This window comes from Bombina bombina, chromosome 3, assembly GCF_027579735.1.
Source record: "Bombina bombina isolate aBomBom1 chromosome 3, aBomBom1.pri, whole genome shotgun sequence".
Lineage (NCBI taxonomy): Eukaryota > Metazoa > Chordata > Amphibia > Anura > Bombinatoridae > Bombina > Bombina bombina.
Genome location: NC_069501.1, coordinates 937,996,563 through 938,018,246, shown reverse-complemented (window position 1 = coordinate 938,018,246; position 21,684 = coordinate 937,996,563). Strand labels below are relative to the sequence as shown.

At 39.5% G+C, this 21,684-nt stretch overlaps 1 protein-coding gene across 1 annotated transcript in view; it reads left to right on the top strand.

The window, feature by feature from the left end:
* The window catches only part of OLFM4 (olfactomedin 4), a 129,347-nt gene extending 109,700 nt beyond the window's left edge, over positions 1-19,647 (top strand). Inside the window, exon 7 of the mRNA XM_053705492.1 lies at positions 16,337-19,647. Coding sequence (XP_053561467.1) covers positions 16,337-17,142 — 806 coding nt within the window. The 3' untranslated portion in view covers positions 17,143-19,647. The remainder of the gene's footprint in view (positions 1-16,336) is intronic.
* Positions 19,648-21,684: the final 2,037 nt, after the last annotated feature.

Below are 21,684 nucleotides of genomic sequence, written 5' to 3'. Positions count from 1 at the left end.
AACATCTTCATCCAAGCTGCATCTTCTCTGTTTTTCCATCCGATGACGACCGGCTCCATCTTGAAGACCTCCGGCGCGGATCCATCCTCTTCTTGCGACGTCCTAAGTCCGAATGAAGGTTCCTTTAAATGACGTCATCCAAGATGGCGTCCCTCGAATTCCGATTGGCTGATAGGATTCTATCAGCCAATCGGAATTAAGGTAGGAAAATTCTGATTGGCTGATGGAATCAGCCAATCAGAATCAAGTTCAATCCGATTGGCTGATCCGATCAGCCAATCAGATTTAGCTCGCATTCTATTGGCTGTTCCGATCAGCCAATAGAATGCGAGCTCAATCTGATTGGCTGATCGGATCAGCCAATCGGATTGAACTTGATTCTGATTGGCTGATTCCATCAGCCAATCAGAATTTTCCTACCTTAATTCCGATTGGCTGATAGAATCCTATCAGCCAATCGGAATTTGAGGGACGCCATCTTGGATGACGTCCCTTAAAGGAACCGTCATTCATCGGGAAGTCGTCGGTGAAGATGGATGTTCCGCGTAGGCGGGATGACCATGGATCTGGAAGAAAGAAGATTGAAGATGCCGCTTGATAAAAGACTTCAGCCCGATCATGGACCTCTTCAGCTCCCGCTTGGATGAAGACTTCAGTCGGATCATGGACCTCTTCAGCTCCCGCTTGGATGAAGACTTCAGCCGGATCATGGACATCTTCAGCCCCCCGTTTGGGCTTGGATCAAGACATTGGAGGCTCTTCTGGATCGATCGGTGAACCCGGCGTGGTGAAGACAAGGTAGGGAGATCTTCAGGGGTTTAGTGCTAGGTTTATTTAAGGGAGGTTTGGGTTAGATTAGGGGTATGTGGGTGGTAGGTTGTAATGTTGGGGGGGATATTGTATGTTTTTTTTTACAGGCAAAAGAGCTGAATTCTTTGGGGCATGCCCCGCAAAGGGCCCTTTTCAGGGCTGGTAAGGTAAAAGAGCTTTTCTATTTTAATTTTAGAATAGGGTAGGGCATTTTTTTATTTTGGGGGGCTTTGTTATTTTATTAGGGGGCTTAGAGTAGGTGTAATTAGTTTAAAATTGTTGTAATATTTTTCTAATGTTTGTAAATATTTTTTTATTTTTTGTAACTTAGTTCTTTTTTATTTTTTGTACTTTAGTTAGTTTATTTCATTGTATTTATTTGTAGGTATTGTATTTAATTAATTTATTGATAGTGTAGTGTTAGGTTTAATTGTAGGTAATTGTAGGTATTTTATTTAATTTATTTATTGATAGTGTAGTGTTAGGTTTAATTGTAACTTAGGTTAGGATTTATTTTACAGGTAATTTTGTAATTATTTTAACTAGGTAGCTATTAAATAGTTATTAACTATTTTATAGCTATTGTACCTAGTTAAAATAATTACAAAGTTGCCTGTAAAATAAATATTAATCCTAAAATAGCTACAATATAATTATAATTTATATTGTAGCTATATTAGGGTTTATTTTACAGGTAAGTATTTAGCTTTAAATAGGAATAATTTATTTAATAATAGTTAATTTATTTCGTTAGATTTAAATTATATTTAAGTTAGGGGGGTGTTAGGGTTAGGGTTAGACTTAGCTTTAGGGGTTAATACATTTATTATAGTAGCGGTGTGGTTCGGTCGGCAGATTAGGGGTTAATAATTGTAGGTAGGTGGAGGCGACATTGGGGGCGGCAGATTAGGGGTTAATAAATATAATATAGGGGTTGGCGGTGTTAGGGGCAGCAGATTATGGGTACATAGGGATAATGTAGGTTGCTGCGGTGTACGGAGCGGCAGATTAGGGGTTAATAATAATATGCAGGGATCAGCGATAGCGGGGCAGCAGATTAGTGGTTAATAAATATAATATAGGGGTCGGCGGTGTTAGGGGCAGCAGATTAGGGGTACATAGGGATAATGTAGGTTGCGGCGGTGTACGGAGCGGCAGATTAGGGGTTAATAATAAAATGCAGGGGTCAGCGATAGTGGGGGTGGCAGATTAGGGGTTAATAAGTGTAAGGTTAGGGGTGTTTAGACTCGGGGTACATGTTAGGGTGTTAGGTGCAGACTTAGGAAGTGTTTCCCCATAGGAAACAATGGGGCTGCGTTAGGAGCTGAACGCTGCTTTTTTGCAGGTGTTAGGTTTTTTTTCAGCTCAAACTGTCCCATTGTTTCCTATGGGGGAATCGTGCACAAGCACGTTTTTTAAGCTGGCCGCGTCCGTAAGCACCGCTGGTATCGAGAGTTGAAGTGGCGGTAAATATGCTCTACGCTCCCTTTTTTGGAGTCTAACGCAGCCCTTCTGTGAACTCTAAATACCAGCGGTATTTAAAAGGTGCGGGGGAAAAAAAGCACGCGTAGCTAACGCACCCCTTTGGCCGCAGAACTCTAAATCTAGCCGTTTGAGTTTATTTTATAGGTAAGTATTTATTTTTAAATAGGAATTATTCAGGTAATGATAGTAATTTGTATTTAGATTTATTTAAATTATATTTAAGTTAGGGGGTGTTAGGGTTAGGGTTAGGGTTAAATTTAGGGGTTAATAAATGTAGGTAGGTGGCGGCGATGTTAGGGGCGGCAGATTAGGGGTTAATAATATTTAACTAGTGTTTGCGATGCGGGAGTACGGCGGTTTAGGGGTTAATATGTTTATTATTGTGGCGGCGGCGGCATTGGGGGTGGCAGATTAGGGGTTAATAACATTAGGGGTTTATAAATATAATGTAGGTGTCAGTGATGTCAGGGGTGGCAGATTAGGGGTTCATAAGTATAATGTAGGTGACGGCAATGTCCAGAGCGGCAGATTAGGGGTTAATAAGTATAATGTAGGTGGTGGCGATGTCCAGAGCGTCAGATTAGGGGTTAATAAGTATAATGTAGGTGGTAGCGATGTCCGGAGCGGCAGATTATGGGTTAATAAGTATAATGTAGGTGGTGGCGATGTCCGGAGCGGCAGATTAGGGGTTAATAAGTATAATGTAGGTGACGGCAATGTCCGGAGCGGCAGATTAGGGGTTAATAAGTATAATGTAGGTGGTTGTGATGTCCGGAGTGGCAGATTAGTGTGTAATAAGTATAATGTAGGTGTTGGCGATGTCGGCTGCGGCAGATTAGGGGTTAATAAGTATAATATAGGTGTTGGCGATGTCGGGGGCGGCAGATTAGGGGTTAATATGTGTAAGATTAGGGGTATCTAGACTTGGGGTTCATGTTAGGGTGTTAGGTGTAAACATAAAATGTGTTTCCCCATAGGAATCAATGGGGCTGCGTTACTGAGCTTTACGCTACTTTTTTGCAGGTGTTAAGCTTTTTTTCTTCCAGCTCTCCCTATTGATGTCTATTGGGAAATCGTGCACGAGCACGTACAACCAGCTCACCGCTGATTTAAGCAGCGCTGGTATTGGAGTGCGGTATGGAGCACAATTTTGCTCTACGCTCACTTCTTGCCTTTTAACGCCAGGTTTATGAAAACCTGTAATACCAGCGCTGTAGGGAAGTGAGCGGTGACAATAACGTGCAAGTTAACACCGCACCCCTCATACTGCAAAACTCGTAATCTGGCCGATAGTTAGGTATTGAAATGCTAACAATGGCTGGGCATATAATAAGGGGTCACAATCCTGTATTTAAACGTGTATATAATGATTTTCTATGGAAAAACCCTATTAAAGTCTGTGGGTGCTTTGTAGATAAATCCTTTGATTTTGATCAACTCCTATGTGTCAAAATTAAAGTGTTGCGAATCAGATAGACCCTGCAGTTTTAAGAGACTTTTTAGTTTACTTCTGTTATCAAATTGTGTCTTTTTATATGCACACTTGCTGAGGCACCAGTTGCTACTCAGCATGTGCAAAAGTTCACGTTGTATACACATATGAATCTGTAAATATGAATCTGTAATTGGCTGATGGCTGTAACATGATACAAAAGTCTGGCAAATTAAAATAAAATTTGAATTTTGTCAGAAAAAAATCTACATCTCATTTAAAATTCAGAATAAGTGCTATTGTATTGTATTTTACTATCTACTTGTTGGTTATGTAATTCTATTGTATTTAATTTAACACATTGCTAAAGTCAGAGGAGCACATCGAATAAGCCATTGACAAGAGGCATATGCATGTAGTCACCAGTTCCCAGCTAGATTCCAGTAGTGCATTTCTGCTCCTGAACATCTACTTTAACAAAGGATACCAACAGAATAAAGTAAATGGAATACAACTAAATGGAAAAGTCATAATTTTTTGCTGAAGATTCATTTTGATGTTATGTCCTCCTTTAAAGGGACAGGGAAGTCAAAATTAAACTTCCATATTCTAGATGGAGCATGTCATTTTAAACAACTTTCCAATTTACATCTATTATCAAATTTGTTTTGTCCTCTTGGAATTATTTGTTGAAGAGTTAACCTAGGTGGGCTCAGGACTTCAGGAGAGTGCACATGTCTTTAGCAGTCTATAGAAGTAGTGTTTGCAACATTGTTTCTTTCCTAAGATATGGAGAGTCCAAAACGTCATTCAATTACTAGTGGGAATATCACTCCTGGCCAGCAGGAGGAGGCAAAGAGCACCACAGCAAGGTTGTTAAGTGTCACTCCCCTACCCATAATCCTCAGTCATTCTCTTTGCCTCTGTCAATGGAGGAGGTGAAGTTTGGTGTCTGAAGAAATGAATTCCTTTTTCGGGTACTTTTCCCTGCAAGCAAGGATTTGGGTTTAGCTGAGTCCACATCAATCTCTTCAGTAGAGTAGTGGTGGCTTTTCTTGTGAACTGCTGGTGAAATACCACCCCCTGCAGATTTGTGGCCAATCAGGTGTTAATCAACCTGATTGTATTTGAGCGGGTTGATTTCTATCGATTTCTCTCTGCTGCCTCAGAGCAGGTGGACAGGTTATGGAGCAGCGGCTTTATAACTTCTATTTCCGGCTAGCCTGAAGGCTTGCCGGAAACATGGGGCATCAAGCTCCATATGGAGCTTGATAAATATGCCCCTAGGGGTTAATCTTCCCTTTATTGGGATGTTTTTCCATTTAGGGCTAATTTTGTTGAAATGCTTTATTAGTATGTTTGTGAGGCTTATGGTTTATACAGGAGTTATGTATAAACTTAAAATTTGGCAGTTGGTTTTCATTGCTTGCTTAGTTATAACAGGCTAACTGACAGACTGCTTGACCGTTTGTGTAAATTTAGCTCTGGTGTTGTAGGCAGAGGGAAACACGCGCCTTTTACTTGCTGCTTAGTTTCCTTTCTCTGCCGGTCAAGTGACTCCTCTCTGCTGTTGGATATTCACAGAGTAGAGTGACGTCATTGAATTTCAGTCTCTTCAATGTCGATCTACTATACGATCGTTTTAGAAACTTCTGGCAGCCAAATTGTGTATAAGTGTTACAGTAAGGCACCTCAACCTGGGTGTAGGGGGCCAGATTGGTTTATTATTTTAAAGAATTTTTGCATAACGTTAAGCGGCTGTGATATTAAAAAATCTTAAAGTGACAGTGTATTTAAAACATTTCTACAATTTGGGGAATTTTTTATTTAGTATGGACATGGAAGACTCTGTCTTTTGACAAATGCTTGTTATGCCTAGAGGCACAAATTGTTTGCCTATTTAATTCTGTGCTGCATGTTTAGCTACAACACTTCAATTCAAAGATAAATTGTTGCCCGCTGAACCCAATGTCTCTCAGGATGATGCTGTTCAGGCAATGCCACAGCTTTCTTCTGAAACTTGTAAGCCTCTATGGCATCACATACATTTCCCTGCAGTTCCTCTCAGCCTCCTGGAGGAGTTTATTTGCCTGAAGATTTTGCTGCACAGGTATCTTCTGCGGTATCTGCGGCATTATCTGCTTTTCCAATGCTGGGAAAACGCAAGAGGAAAATTAGACATTCAGATAGTAAGGTTTCTGTTCCATCTACTGCTACGCAGGTTGCCCTCCCTCATAAGTGTGATGAGGAGGATACGTCAGTAGCCTCTGAGAGTGAAATCTCAAATTCGGACAGTATTATTCCTTGATCTGATACTAAAAAAAGTAAACTTCAGATTTAAGCTTAAACACCTTTGTGTACTGTTAAAGGAGGTATTGGCTACTTTGGACGACTCCGATACTTCTGTCATTGTCAACCCTAAGAAGACTAGTAAACATAATAAATACTATGATGTTCCTTCCTCTGTGGAAGTTTTTCCTGTCCCAGACTGCGTGACGGAGATTTTTTCACAGGAATGAGAGAAGCCAGGGATCCCTTTCTCCTGGTCTCCCCTATTTAAAAAGATATTTCCTGTGGCTGACTCCATTAAAGATTCTTTGCGCAAGGTGCCTAAAGTAGAAGGGGCTATTTCTACTCCGACTAAGAGAACTATGATCCCTATAGAGGATAGCTGCTCCTTTAAGGATCCCATGGACAAAAAGCTGGAAGCTTATTTGAAGATGTATGTTCATCAAGGTCTTCAATGGCAACCTGCAGTTTGTATTGCCACAGTAGCAAATGCAGTGTCTTATTAATGTGATGCCTTGTCTGAATCAATTTTAGTAGAGACTCAGTTGGAGGCGATACAAGATAGGATTAAGGCTCTCAAACTAGCCAATTCCTTTATTTCTGATGCTAACATGCAAGTTATTAGACTGGGAGTCAAGATGTCTGGCTTCACTGTCCAAACCTGTAGGGCATTGTGGCTAAAATCTTGGTCAGCTGATGTTACCTCTAAGTTCAACCTTTTGGCGCTTCCTTACAAGGGTAAGACCTTATTCGGACCTGGTCTGGCAGAAATCATTTCTGATATTACGGGTGGAAAAGGGTCTTTTCTACTGCAAGACAAGAAGAACAGACTCAAAGGACGTCAAAGTAATTTCCGTTCCTTTCGTAACTTCAAAGGTCAAAAGTCTTCCTCTCCCTCTTCTAAGCAGGAGAAGCCCAATCAGTCTTGGAATAAGGGGAAGCAATCAAAGAAACCCTCAGCTGAGTCTAAGTCAGCATGAAGGGTTGGCTCCCGGTACGGGATCGGATCAAGTGGGGGGAAGACTTTCCCTGTTTTGTCAAGTGTGGAGACGAGATGCCCCAGATCCTTAGGCTGTGGAGATAGTATCTCAGTGTTACAAAATAGAATTCAAAACTTTCCCTCCCAGGGGCAGATTCCCCCTCTCAAGATTATCTGCAGACCAGGTAAAAAGAGAGGCATTCTTGAACTGTGTTCAGGACCTTTCCTCCCTGTGAGTGATTGTTCCAGTTCCAGTAAGGGAACAGGGTCTAGGATTCTATTCAAATCTGTTTGTGGTGCCCAAAAAAGAGGGAACTTTTGACCCATTTTAGACCTAAAGTGCCTCAACAAGTTTCTCAGGGTACCGTCCTTCAAAATGGAAACCATTTGTTCCATTCTTCCTTTGGTCCAAGAGGGTCAGTTCATGTTGACCATAGACCTTAAGGATACGTATCTTCATGTTTCCATCCACAGGGATAATCACAAATTCCTGAGATTGGCCTTTCTAGACAAACACTTTCAGCCTGTGCCACTTCTGTTTGGTCTTGCCACAGCTCCCAGAATTTTCTTTAAGGTTCTGGGGCTCTCTTGGCAGTGATCAGGTCTCAGGGAATTGCAGTGGCACCCCCTACCTGGATGACATATTGGTTCAGGCGCCATCTTTTCAACAAGCAAACTCTCATACAGAGATCTTGTTGTCTTTTCTATGTTCCCATGGCTGGAAAGTGAATCTGGAAAAGAGTTCCCTTGTTCCAGCTACAAGGGTAGTTTTCTTAAGGACCATAATAGATTCCCTATCTATGAAAATTTTTCTGATGGAGGTCAGAAAATCCAGAATTCTCTCCTCTTGACTCTCTCTATAGTCTACTGTTCGGCCATTAGTGGCTCAATGTATGGAGGTAATAGGTCTGATGGTTGCTTCCATGGAAATCATTCCCTTTGATCAATTCCAGTTAATAGCTTTGCAATTATGTATGCTCAGACAATGGAACGGAGACCATTGGGATCTGTCTCAGAGGATAGATCTATATCAGTCGACAAGAGACTCTATCCCGTGATGGCTTTCTCAGGACCATCTATCTCAGGGCACATGCTTTCTGAGACCTTCTTGGGTGATTGTGAGCATGGACGCCAGCCTGCTAGGCTTGGGAGCAGTCTGGGACTAGTTAAAGGCGCATGGACTATGGACTCAGAAGGAGTCTGCTCTCCCCATAAACATCTTGTAATTGAGAGTGATTTACAATGCTCTGATGGCATTGGCTTCAATTGTCCTTAGCCCGGTTTATCAGGTTTCAGTCGGACAACATCACCCAGTGGTTTACATCAACCACCAGGGAGAAGCTTGGAGTTCCTTAGCCATGAAGGAGGTGGCCCAGATTATTTAGTGGGCTGAAGCTCACAATTGTTGTCTGTCTGCCATCCACATTCCTGGAGTGGACATCTGGGAAGCAGATTTCCTGTGCAGACAGACATTTCATCCCGGGGAGTGGGCTCTCCATCTGGAGGTGTTCTCTAGGTTATCCCTCAAATGGAGGGTGCCGGAGTAGGATCTGATGGCGTCTCGGCAGAATGCCAAGCTTCCAAAGTAAGGTTCAAGGTCAAGAGATCCTCAGGCCGCTCTGATAGATGCTCTGGCATTTCCTTGGGATTTCGGTCTAGCATATCTGTTTCCTCCATTTGTGCTCCTTCCACGAGTTATTGTTTGTATCAAACAGGAGAGAGCATCGGTATTTCTAATAGCTCCTGCATGGCCTTGCAGGATCTGGTATGCAGACCTAGTGAAGATGTGATCTCGGCCACCTTGGAGGTTGCCTCTGAGGAAGGACCTTCTAACTCAGGGTCCATGTCTCCATCCAAATCTCGTTTCTCTGAAGCTGACTGCTTGGAGATTGAACGCTTAGTTCTGTCTAAGCATGGATTTTATGAGTCACTCATTGAGACTATGATCCAGGCTGGCAAGCCTGTTACTCGAAAAATTTACCATAAAGTATGGTGTAAATACATTTTTTGGTGTGAATCTAAGGGCTACTCTTGAAGTAGGGTCAGGATTCCTAGAATTTAGTTTTTTTTCCAGGAAGGTCTGGAGAAAGGGTTGTCAGTCAGTTCTCTGAAAGGTCAGATTTCTGCATTATCTATTTTGTTACACAAGCATCTGGCGGATGTGCCAGATGTTCAACCTTTTTGTCAGGCCCTGGTCAGAATCAGGCCTGTGTTTAAACCTGTTGCTTCCCCTAGGAGCCTTAATCTTGTTCTTAAAGTTTTGCAGCAGGCTCCGTTTGAGCCAATGCATTCCATAGATATTAAGTTGCTATCTTGGAAGGTTTTGTTTCTTATTGCTATCTCTTCTGCTCTGAGAATATCAGAACTTTGCAGTGTGATTCGCCTTACCTTATCTTTCATGCGGATAGGGCGGCTCTTCATACTAAATTGGGGTTTCTTCCTAAAGTAGAAATATTAATCAGGAAATTGCTGTTCCTTCTCTCTGTCCCAATCCTTCTTCTCATAAAGAACGTCTGTTGCACAACTTGGATGTTGTGCATCCTCTAAAATTCTACCTACAGGAGTCTAAGAATTTTCACCAGTCTTCTGCCCTGTTTGTTTGTTTCTCAGGGAAGCATAAGGGTCAAAAGGCTACTGCTACTTCTCTTTCCCTCTGGTTGAGAAGTATAATTTGTTTTGCTTATGAGACGGCTAGACAGCAGCCTCCTGATTGCAATTACAGCTCATTCCACTAGGGCTGTCTCCTCTTCTTGGGCTTTCAAAAATTAAGCTTCTGTGGAACAGATTTGAAGGCTGCAACTTGGTCCTCTCTGCATACTTTTTCCAAATTTTCCAAATTTGATACTTTTGCCTGGGCTGAGGCCTCTTTTCGGAGAAAGGTTCTTCAAGTGGTGGTGCCTTCTGTTTAGGTCTGCCTGTCTTGTTCTATCACCCTTTTCATTCTGTTTCCTCTAGCTTGGGTATTGGTTCCCACTAGTAATTGAATGATGTTGTGGACTCTTAGGCCTAGATTTGGAGTTTTGCGGTAGAAGGGCTGTTAACGCTCCGCGGGCTTTTTTCTGGCCGCACCATAAATTTAACTCTGGTATCGAGAGTTCAAACAAATGCTGCGCTAGGCTCCAAAAAAGTAGCGTAGAGCATTTTTACCGCAAATGCAACTCTCGATACCAGAGTTGCTTACGGACGCGGCCAGCCTCAAAAACGTGCTCGTGCACGATTCCCCCATAGAAAACAATGGGGCTGTTTGAGCTGAAAAAAAACCTAACACCTGCAAAAAAGCAGCGTTCAGCTCCTAACGCAGCCCCATTGTTTCTTATGGGGAAACACTTCCTACGTCTGCACCTAACACTCTAACATGTACCCCGAGTCTAAACACCCCTAACCTTACACTTATTAACCCCTAATCTGCCGCTCCCGCTATCGCTGACCCCTGCATATTTTTTTTAACCCCTAATCTGCCGCTCCGTAAACCGCCGCAACCTACGTTATCCCTATGTACCCCTAATCTGCTGCCCCTAACACCGCCGACCCCTATATTATATTTATTAACCCCTAATCTGCCCCCCACAACGTCGCCGACACCTGCCTACACTTATTAACCCCTAATCTGCCGAGCGGACCTGAGCGCTACTATAATAAAGTTATTAACCCCTAATCCGCCTCACTAACCCTATAATAAATAGTATTAACCCATAATCTGGCCTCCCTAACATCGCCGACACCTAACTTCAATTATTAACCCCTAATCTGACGACCGGAGCTCACCGCTATTCTAATAAATGTATTAACCCCTAAAGCTAAGTCTAACCCTAACTCTAACACCCCCCTAAGTTAAATATAATTTAAATCTAACGAAATAAATTAACTCTTATTAAATAAATTATTCCTATTTAAAGCTAAATACTTACCTGTAAAATACATCCTAATATAGCTACAATATAAATTATAATTATATTATAGCTATTTTAGGATTTATATTTATTTTACAGGCAACTTGGTAATTATTTTAACCAGGTACAATAGCTATTTAATAGTTACCTAGTTAAAATAATAACAAATTTACATGTAAAATAAATCCTAACCTAAGATATAATTAAACCTAACACTACCCTATCAATAAATTAATTAAATAAACTACCTACAATTACCTACAATTAACCTAACACTACACTATCAATAAATTAATTAAACACAATTCCTACAAATAAATACAATTAAATAAACTAGCTAAAGTACAAAAAATAAAAAAGAACTAAGTTACAAAAAATAAAAAAATATTTACAAACATAAGAAAAATATTACAACAATTTTAAACTAATTACACCTACTCTAAGCCCCCTAATAAAATAACAAAGCCCCCCAAAATAAAAAATTCCCTACCCTATTCTAAATTAAAAAAGGTAAAAGCTCTTTTACCTTACCAGCCCTGAACAGGGCCCTTTGCGGGGCATGCCCCAAGAATTTCAGCTCTTTTGCCTGTAAAAAAAAACATACAATACCCCCCCCCAACATTACAACGTACCACCCACATACCCCTAATCTAACCCAAACCCCCCTTAAATAAACCTAACACTAAGCCCCTGAAGATCTTCCTACCTTGTCTTCACCATCCAGGTTCACCGATCCGTCCTGAAGAGCTCCTCCGATGTCCTGATCCAAGCCCAAGCGGGGGGCTGAAGAGGTCCATGATCCGGTCAAAGTCTTCATCCAAGCGGGGCAGAAGAGGATCTTCCATCCGATTGAAGTCTTCATCCAGGCAGCATCTTCTATGGTCTTCTATCCGGAGCGAAGCGGCAGGATCCTGAAGACCTCCAGCGCGGAACATCCATCCGGCCCGACAACTGAACGACGAATGACTGTTCCTTTAAGGGACGTCATCCAAGATGGCGTCCCTCGAATTCCGATTGGCTGATAGGATTCTATCAGCCAATCGGAATTAAGGTAGGAATTTTCTGATTGGCTGATGGAATCAGCCAATCAGAATCAAGTTCAATCCGATTGGCTGATCCAATCAGCCAATCAGATTGAGCTCGCATTCTATTGGCTGTTCCGATCAGGGGGTATTGTATGTTTTTTTTTACAGGCAAAAGAGCTGAAATTCTTGGGGCATGCCCCGCAAAGGGCCCTGTTCAGGGCTGGTAAGGTAAAAGAGCTTTTACCTTTTTTAATTTAGAATAGGGTAGGGAATTTTTTATTTTGGGGGGCTTTGTTATTTTATTAGGGGGCTTAGAGTAGGTGTAATTAGTTTAAAATTGTTGTAATATTTTTCTTATGTTTGTAAATATTTTTTTATTTTTTGTAACTTAGTTCTTTTTTATTTTTTGTACTTTAGCTAGTTTATTTAATTGTATTTATTTGTAGGAATTGTGTTTAATTAATTTATTGATAGTGTAGTGTTAGGTTAATTGTAGGTAATTGTAGGTAGTTTATTTAATTAATTTATTGATAGGGTAGTGTTAGGTTTAATTATATCTTAGGTTAGGATTTATTTTACAGGTAAATTTGTTATTATTTTAACTAGGTAACTATTAAATAGCTATTGTACCTGGTTAAAATAATTACCAAGTTGCCTGTAAAATAAATATAAATCCTAAAATAGCTATAATATAATTATAATTTATATTGTAGCTATATTAGGATGTATTTTACAGGTAAGTATTTAGCTTTAAATAGGAATAATTTATTTAATAAGAGTTAATTTATTTCGTTAGATTTAAATTATATTTAACTTAGGGGGGTGTTAGAGTTAGGGTTAGACTTAGCTTTAGGGGTTAATCCATTTATTATAGTAGCGGTGAGCTCCGGTCGTCAGATTAGGGGTTAATAATTGAAGTTAGGTGTCGACGATGTTAGGGAGGGCAGATTAGGGGTTAATACTATTTATTATAGGGTTAGTGAGGCGGATTAGGGGTTAATACATTTATTATAGTAGCGCTCAGGTCCGCTCGGCAGATTAGGGGTTAATAAGTGTAGGCAGGTGCCGGCGACGTTGAGGGGGGCAGATTAGGGGTTAATAAATATAATATAGGGGTCGGCGGTGTTAGGGGCAGCAGATTAGGGGTACATAAGTATAACGTAGGTGGCGGCGCTTTGCGGTCGGCAGATTAGGGGTTAATTATTGTAAGTAGCTGGCGGCGACGTTGTGGGGGGCAGGTTAGGGGTTAATAAATGTAATACAGGGCTCGGTGGGGTTAGGGGCAGCAGATTAGGGGTACATAAGTATAACGTAGGTGGCGGTCGGCAGATTAGGGGTTAAAAAATTTTAATCGAGTGGCGGCGATGTGGGGGGAGCTCGGTTTAGGGGTACATAGGTAGTTTATGGGTGTTAGTGTACTTTAGGGTACAGTAGTTAAGAGCTTTATGAACCGGCGTTAGCCCAGAAAGCTCTTAACTCCTGCTATTTTCCTGCGGCTGGAGTTTTGTCGTTAGAGCTCTAACGCTCACTTCAGAAACGACTCTAAATACCGGCGTTAGGAAGATCCCATTGAAAAGATAGGATACGCAATTGACGTAAGGGGATCTGCGGTATGGAAAAGTCGCGGCTGAAAAGTGAGCGTTAGACCCTTTAATCACTGACTCCAAATACCATCGGGCGGCCAAAACCAGCGTTAGGAGCCTCTAACGCTGGTTTTCACGGCTAACGCCAAACTCCAAATCTAGGCCTTAGGAAATAAAACAAAATTTATGCTTACCTGATAAATGTATTTCTTTCCCGATATGAAGAGTCCATGACCCCAACCTTTTTTAAGACAGTTATTTTTTACTAAACCTCAGGCACCTCTACACCTTTGTGTTATTTATTTTCCATTTCCCTTGTGTCGAATGACTGGGGATGATGGGTAGGGGAGTGACCCTTAACAGCTTTGCCTTGGTGCTCTTTGCCACCTCCTGCTGGCCAGGAGTGATATTCCCACTAGTAGTTGAATTGCATCGTGGACTCTACATAGCCAGAAAGAAAGAAATTTATCAGGTAAGCATAAATTTTGTTTTTAAAAATGTTACAAAAAGTTACAAATACTGCTGTCCTTGGGGCCAATTTATCAAGGGCCGAATTGCCCCTGATGCCCCTGTTTCTGCATGAGCCTTCAGGCTCGCAGGAAACAGCAGTTATGAAGCAGCGGTCTTAAGACTGCTGTTCCTCAAATGGTCCGTTGCCTCTGAGGCTGCGGACATCAATTCACCCAATCCTATACGATCGGGTTGATTGACACTCCCCTGCTAGCAGCCGATTGGCCGCAAATCTGCAGGGGCCAGCAATGCACAAGCAGTTCACCACTGATTGAAATAGCCAATAGGATGAGAGCTGCTCAAATCCTATTGGCTGATTGGAACCTTTCAGCCAATAGGAATGCAAGGGATGCCATCTTGGATGACGTCACTTGCATTTAAGTTCCAGTTTATGGCGGCGACCATATTGAAGAGCTCCGAGCCGGATGTCTTCAGGATGGACCCGCTCCGCGCCGGATGGATGAAGATAGAAGATGCCGTCTGGATGAAGACTTTGCCGGCTGGATGAAGATGGAAGAGGCCACCTGGATGAAGACTTCTTGCTGCCCGGATGAAGAGTTCTTGCCGGCTGGATGGATCCTTCAAGCGGGACTTCAAGAACTGTCAGTGGATTGTCGGGGGTTAGTGTTAGGTTTTTTAAGGGTTTTTTGGGTGGGTTTTATTTTTAAAGTAGGGTCTAGGCAGTAAAAGAGCTAAATGCCCTTTTAAGGGCAATGCCCATACAAATGCCCTTTTCAGGGCAATGTGGAGCTTAGGTTATTTTAGGTTTTTATTTGAGGGGTTAGTTGTGGGGGTGGTGGGTTTTACTGTTGTGGGATGTTTGTATTTTTTTTACAGGTAAAAGAGCTGATTTCTTTGGGGCAATGCCTCAAAAAGACCCTTTTAAGGCCCATTGGTAGTTTAGTGTAGGCTAGGAGTTTTTTATTTTGGGGGGCTTTTTTATTTTGATAGGGCTATTAGATTAGGTGTAATTCTTATTTATTTTTGATAATGTGGTTTGTTTGTTTTTTCGTAATGTTGTGTTTTTTATTTTTTGTAACTTAGCGTTTATTTTTTGGTAATTTAGTCATTTTAATAAGGTTAAATAGTAGATTTAAATAATTTGAGTAGGGTTAGGTTTTTTTTTAATATATAATTTAGTTAATTTAATTGGTAGTTTAATGTAAGTGTAGTATAATAGTTAGGGTAGGTTAATTAATAGTTTATTTTAATTCTACAGGTAAGTTTAAATTTATTTTAAGATAGGGATGTGGTAATTTTAATTTAAAGTTAGCGGTTGTTAGGTTTAGTGGTTAATAGCTTAATTTAGTTTATGGCGATGTGGGGGGCTGGCGGTTTAGGGGTTAATAGGTTTAGTTAGTGGTAGTGATGTGGGAGGCCAGAGGTTTAGAGGTTAATACATTTATTTAGTGGCGGCGGGGTCCAGGAGCGGCGGGATAAGGGTTAATAACTTATTACTATTTAGGTTGCGGCGGTGTTGGGGAGCAGCATAATAGGGGTTAATAACATTATGTAGGTGTCGGCGATGTCGGGCGGCATATTAGGGGTGTTTAGACACAGGGCTTATGTTAGGGTGTTAGGTGTAAATGTAACTGGTTTTCTACCATAGAAATCAATGGGATATCTGGCAGCATCGAACATAAGCTTTCGCTGCTTTCAGACTCCCATTGATTCCTATGGCATCCGCAGCCTCTAAGGCGGCGGATTGAAAACCAGGTATGCTGGGCAGGAATAGCTGCGAGTGTACTTGTTAACTATTTGAAAATGTGTCAAATAGTGCTGAATGTATATTCGGAACATCTGTAATGACATAAGCATCGATCTGTGTCGGATTGAGACCGGCGGATCGTATGTTACGTCACAGATTTCAACTTTTGCCGGTCTGTAGGCTTTGATAACTAGGTCGGATCAAGCTCGCAACAATTACGCTGCAGAATCCCAGCGTATTTGCGGTTGATAGCTTGATAAATATCCTTCTTGCACTCTCCTGAAATCCTATGAGCTCACCTAGGTTTACTCTTCAACAAAATATTCCAAGAGAACAAAACAAATTTGATAATAGAAATAAATTAAACAGTTGTTTAAAATTACATGCTCTACCCGAATCACGAAAGTATCATTTTGACTTTACTGGCCCTTTAAGATTTGCAGGTTTTTTTTTTCATTTTCAAAATCTGTTCACCTTACTGCAGAACTTTATTCATGATTTTGTAAGACTGTCTTATCATAACAATCAGAAACTATAACAAAAGTATTCCTTATTTTTCACATAGCCGGATAAACTGAATATGTATGTTAATAATGCTTTTCTGTTTTATTTTTCTCCTATTAAGCTACATGTGGACACGGAGGGATTTTGAACATCAGCAAACCTTTTGTAACACAGTTAAACTACAGAGGGTTTCCCCATAAATTTGGTGCCTGGGGTAAAGATTATTCTACTGTTGGTGAAGAAAAAACAACCTACTGGGTTGCTCCACTGAACACAGATGGAAGATACTTAGAGTACTATCGACTGTATAATAATTATGATGATTTACTCTTATACCGACATTACAGAGAGAATAGAGTAGAATACGGACAAGGTAGTGGTCACGTAGTATATAATGGCTCTCTCTATTATAACTGCCATGGTTCTGGTGATATGTGCAAACATGATATAAATACAAACAAGCTAGTGCTGAGGAGAAATCTCCCAAGTACCGTGTTTAATAACCGTTTCTCCTACGCTGGTGTATCTTGGCAAGATATTGATTTTGTTGTGGATGAAAGTGGTCTGTGGGTTATTTATTCCACTGAAGCAAGCACCGGAAATATTGTTGTCAGCAAAATCAATGAAAGCACACTTATTGTAGAAAACACTTGGCAAACAAAACAGTATAAACCCTCCGTGTCTAATGCATTTATAGTATGTGGTGTATTGTATGCTGTTAGGCCTATAAACACAAGGAAGGAAGAAATATTCTATGCTTTTGACACGAGAACTGGGGAGGAGAGCAGGTTAAATATCATGATTGATAAGGTTTTAGAAACAATTCAAAGTATCAATTATAGTCCTGTGGAACATAAATTACATGTTTACAACGATGGGTACCTACTGTCATATGACTTGGTATTTCAGCCATTGACTTCATCCTAAATATAAGTTTTTTATTGTTAAACAACATAAAGATGGCATTAATCATTTTATATATGCTTAGTTTATATCACTAGTACAGCAGTGCCTTGCAAAAGACCCACACACAAATCATTTACTATCTTTTCTTTTTTTAGCATTTTATATTTGCATTGTTTTCTAGTCCTGGGACAAACCCTTTGAAAGCTCTCTTGAGTATTTTTTTTTAATCTTACCTCCTCCAATTTGTGACAGATAATAATGTTATTGCTCTAATTAAGCAATCACTGTGTAGCCAGTTGTAGAGATTCTGTAGGATTACACTCCAGCTTCTCTTGGTGGGGGGCACAAAATAAACAATTTCAGAGGTAGAGGATGTACTCTCTGAGTGCAGAAGGAAAAAAAATACAATTACAGAAAAGGCTGTCAACACAAAATAATGAAAGTACTGTATGTTGCAACATATATTTAACTACTCAGTATTACTTATTATTAAGCATTTGGGGCTAGATTATGTGGAGCGTAAAATATCACTTCTACAATATTACAAGCTAGGTGCAGTGAGAAATGGCATGAGAACTAGCACAGCGAAGGGGGTAAGTTGCACAACAATGGCAGCAGATTTAAAATATATATGTACTATATATGACTATATACATATATATTTATGTGTTAAAATGTGTATATACACATAGTAACACATACATATATGTATGCATATATTCATATACATATATATTCACAGGGAACACAAAGCTCCCACTTTTCCTTGCTGTTTGTTTTCTACCACCCCACACCCGCCAACTTTAACTCCTCATATTTGTATTTTGCAGGGTTTTTTATTAAAAAAATGCTAAAAAAAATTCAATAAATTAAAAAGAATATTCTTTGTTTTGGGGACAATTGGGGGTTATTTGGAAAATTATCCAGAGGTCTGACCTCTGGTTAATTTTCTGAGCGCTAATTGCTACTGCAAGTTGTAATGGCTGGTTATTTATAACGCGCCTGTAAACGGGCAAAATTTTCCATTTACAGGCACACAATAAATTAGCACACCACTTGTAATCTAGGCCTTCGATCTGAGTATAATGTCTCAGGATAAAATTAACTAAATACCCATAATTATTTTTATTTTTTTAAAAGGGGTTTTCTTATAACAATCCTTGTAATTCTTCACACCCAAACTGCAGCTGAGAGATTTTTTTTTTGCAAATACCAATTAGTTTCCTGTTTAGTGTAGAGCTTTATTAGGGTTGTGTTGCTTTGCAGAGCTCGCTATTCATTTGGCTGCCTATTGGTTAAGTGTTTTTGTGCCAAAGCGCTGTGTTCTGAATATTATCTGGCTCGGACTTCTGTGCCTAGACAGATGGACAGTTTTATAAATTAGCCATTTCATAACATGAGCCAAATACCAAAGAAATATCACAAGTATTGTATTGATTTTCTATGGAAAATCCCTATTGAGTCTGTGGGGTGCTTTGTAGATAAATCATTTGATTTTGATTAACTCCTATGTGTTTAACGCAAAGGGACACTAAAGTCAAAATTAAAGAGTTGTGAATCAGATAGACCCTGCAGTTTTAAGAGACTTTCTAGTATACTTTTGTTATCAAATTGTGCATAGTGGTTTTATATGCACACTTTCTGAGGCACCAGCTGCTTCTGAGCATGTGCAAAAGTTCACGGTGAATACACATATGAGTCTGTAATTGGCTGATGGCTGTAACATGATACAAAAGGCTGGCAAATTAAAGTAACATTTGAATTGTGTCAGAAAAAATTCTACTTCTCATTTAAAATTAGCGTTAGTGCTATTGTATTGTCTTTTACTATCTGCTTGTTGGTTATGTAATTCTATTGTATTTAATTTAACACATTGCTAAAGTCAGTAGTGCAAATCGAATAAGCCAGTGACAAGAGGCATATGCATGTAATCACCAGTTCCCAGCTAGATTCCAGTAGTGCATTTCTGCTCCTGAACATCTACTTTAACAAAGGATACCAATAGAATAAAGTAAATTGAATAAAATTAAATGGAAAAGTCATAATTTCATGCTCTATCTGAAGATTCATTTTGACTTTATGTTCTCCTTTAAGGGGACAGTGAAGTCAAAATTAAACTTTCATATTCTAGAGCATGTAATTTTAAACAACTTTCCAGTTTACTTCTATTATCAAATTTGTTTTGTCCTCTTTGTATTATTTGTTGAAGAGTTAACCTAGGTGGGCTCAGGACTTCAGGAGAGTGCACGCGTGTTTAGCAGTTTTTTGTGCCAAAACGCTTTGTTCTGTGTTCTGAATATTATCTTGCTAGGACTTCTGTGCCTAGACAGATGGACAGTTTTATAAATTAGCCATTTCATAACGTAAGCCAAATACCGGAGAAATATCCACAGTATTGTCTTTCTACAAATACAGAGAAAAACCTACTGCATGTGTGAACAATGCTTTAAAGTAATAATAATATAAAAGTATTACATGTATGTAAAAGGCAATTTTAATAAAAGTTTGAAAGAGACTGAAATTAAATGTGTTTAGAGTTGTGTTATCTTTTTAAACTTCATTGTGAATATTACCCAGAATAAAAACAGAAAAGGAATTTTTTTCTCAGAAATATTTGATTAATTTTACCATAAGAAGCAAGACAAATTCTTCTCTCAATTTGCAGATAATAGACATAAATAGATTGCAATGATGGAGCAATTGTCTTTATGTGCTTCTTCTGGCATCTGTCTGTTTTATTTCAGACATAAAACAAAATGTTCATTGTAGCATCTGACAAAGCAGCTATTACTTTTGGGAATTGCGCTTCACATAAAATAGAAGGAAACCAGGTCACTAACCCTTTCATTCCCTGGGGCCCAAGGATCACTCAGCCTTCCTAGGGCAGTTGTCACTTCTCTCTGAAAATTGGTGACAATGACTCTAGTTTATTTATGGATATCTTTCACTAAGCTCTACTTAAAGGGATATAACAGTCCTGTTTAATTGTTGTAATAAAAAATGCACTAAGCATTTCTTACACTTAAAACATTGCAATATGTATTATTCATCACTTAAAATAATTTTACCTTTTTTACTTTTTTTAACTTCATTTGTGCAGTGTACATTACTTCCTGTCATAACCCTACAAGTTAGCTGGGGGCATCTTCAGGAAGGCAATTTAGCAGTTTTTCCTTTGGAAGCACCCTGGCAGTTGTTTACTTGGAGTATCAAAGTGCTGGCTTTGGAACATACTTATATATTTATATATGTATAAATAAAAATATATAAATACATCTGTACACACACACACACATATATATATGTATATATATATATGTATATCCCAAACAAGGCGCACTATCACTCACAAAAGTTCATAAGGACCAGGGTGAAATTTAAAGATGTAAATCTTCAAATAAACTTGCACTCTCTGGATTTTTATAGTCCAAAATTTTATGTGATATTTTTTGCCGTTCACTTCCTCCTCAGAAAAAAAAAAGGAAATGGTGAACGCCTGAAACGTCACATAAAATTTTGGGGTACTTAAATCCAGAGAGTGCGAGTTATTTTGAAGATTTACACACACACATATATACACATATTTAGACATGTGTATGCATGCATATATATGGTAAAAAGCCCTTTAGCCCTTTGCAGACCTTTTTTTTTTATTCAAACATCTTATACCATCTATCTTTTTTTATTTTATTATTATTATATATTTTTTAACAGACAGTGTTTATTCAAGTGTAACTACTTTTACATGTGTTGATGTTGTGTTCCATGCAACTTTTGTTCTTCCCCTACCCTTTATGCAAGCTCTGAAGTCTTGCTAACCAGACGCACATTAAATTCTATTGCATTTAAGCAAACGTGTTTTCTTTCAACTCATAATACACACACTATTTCCATAGTGCGCAAAAAGACAAAAAAAAGCAACAATATCACTTGTGAGCTACAGTGAGCGTGCCAATCGTAATCTAGCCCTACATTTAAAGAGACATTCCAGCTTTTACTGTGAATGTGCACATGAAGCATATATAATATCGTTGCAAAAGAGATTTCTTGTGTAATGCCGCCCCCTGCTTCTGTGCAACCAACTGCACAAGAGCAGGGCGTGTCAATCACCCAGAATGAGCGAGTGTCGGAGTGATTGATCTCATAACCTCTGAAGTGGTGGAGAGGCAAAATAAGCAGTTTCTGCTTCTTAAATATGTGGCTGCAGGCTCGCTCATGTGCGCCTGCTCCACATAGCCGAAAAGCTTTAAATGCCACTTTATAAATCTACCCAATAGTCTTTTTTAAATTACTCAAGGCAAAAGGGTATGATCATACTTTGTAGCTTCTTCATAGCTGCATACTGGAGTTTGAAACCCTCAAAGTTTATTATAAAATAGACCATGGACATTATAGGTTCATAATGTTTTGAGAAAATCTATTAGTCTTTTATTCATTTCACATCTACACAATCTAATATATTTAACATTACCATGTTGTTCCATGTATACACCGTGGGCTTTCCTGACTTCCCTTGCATTTTATACCTCACCAATGGCCTATTTCTGCTATACCTAACCAATG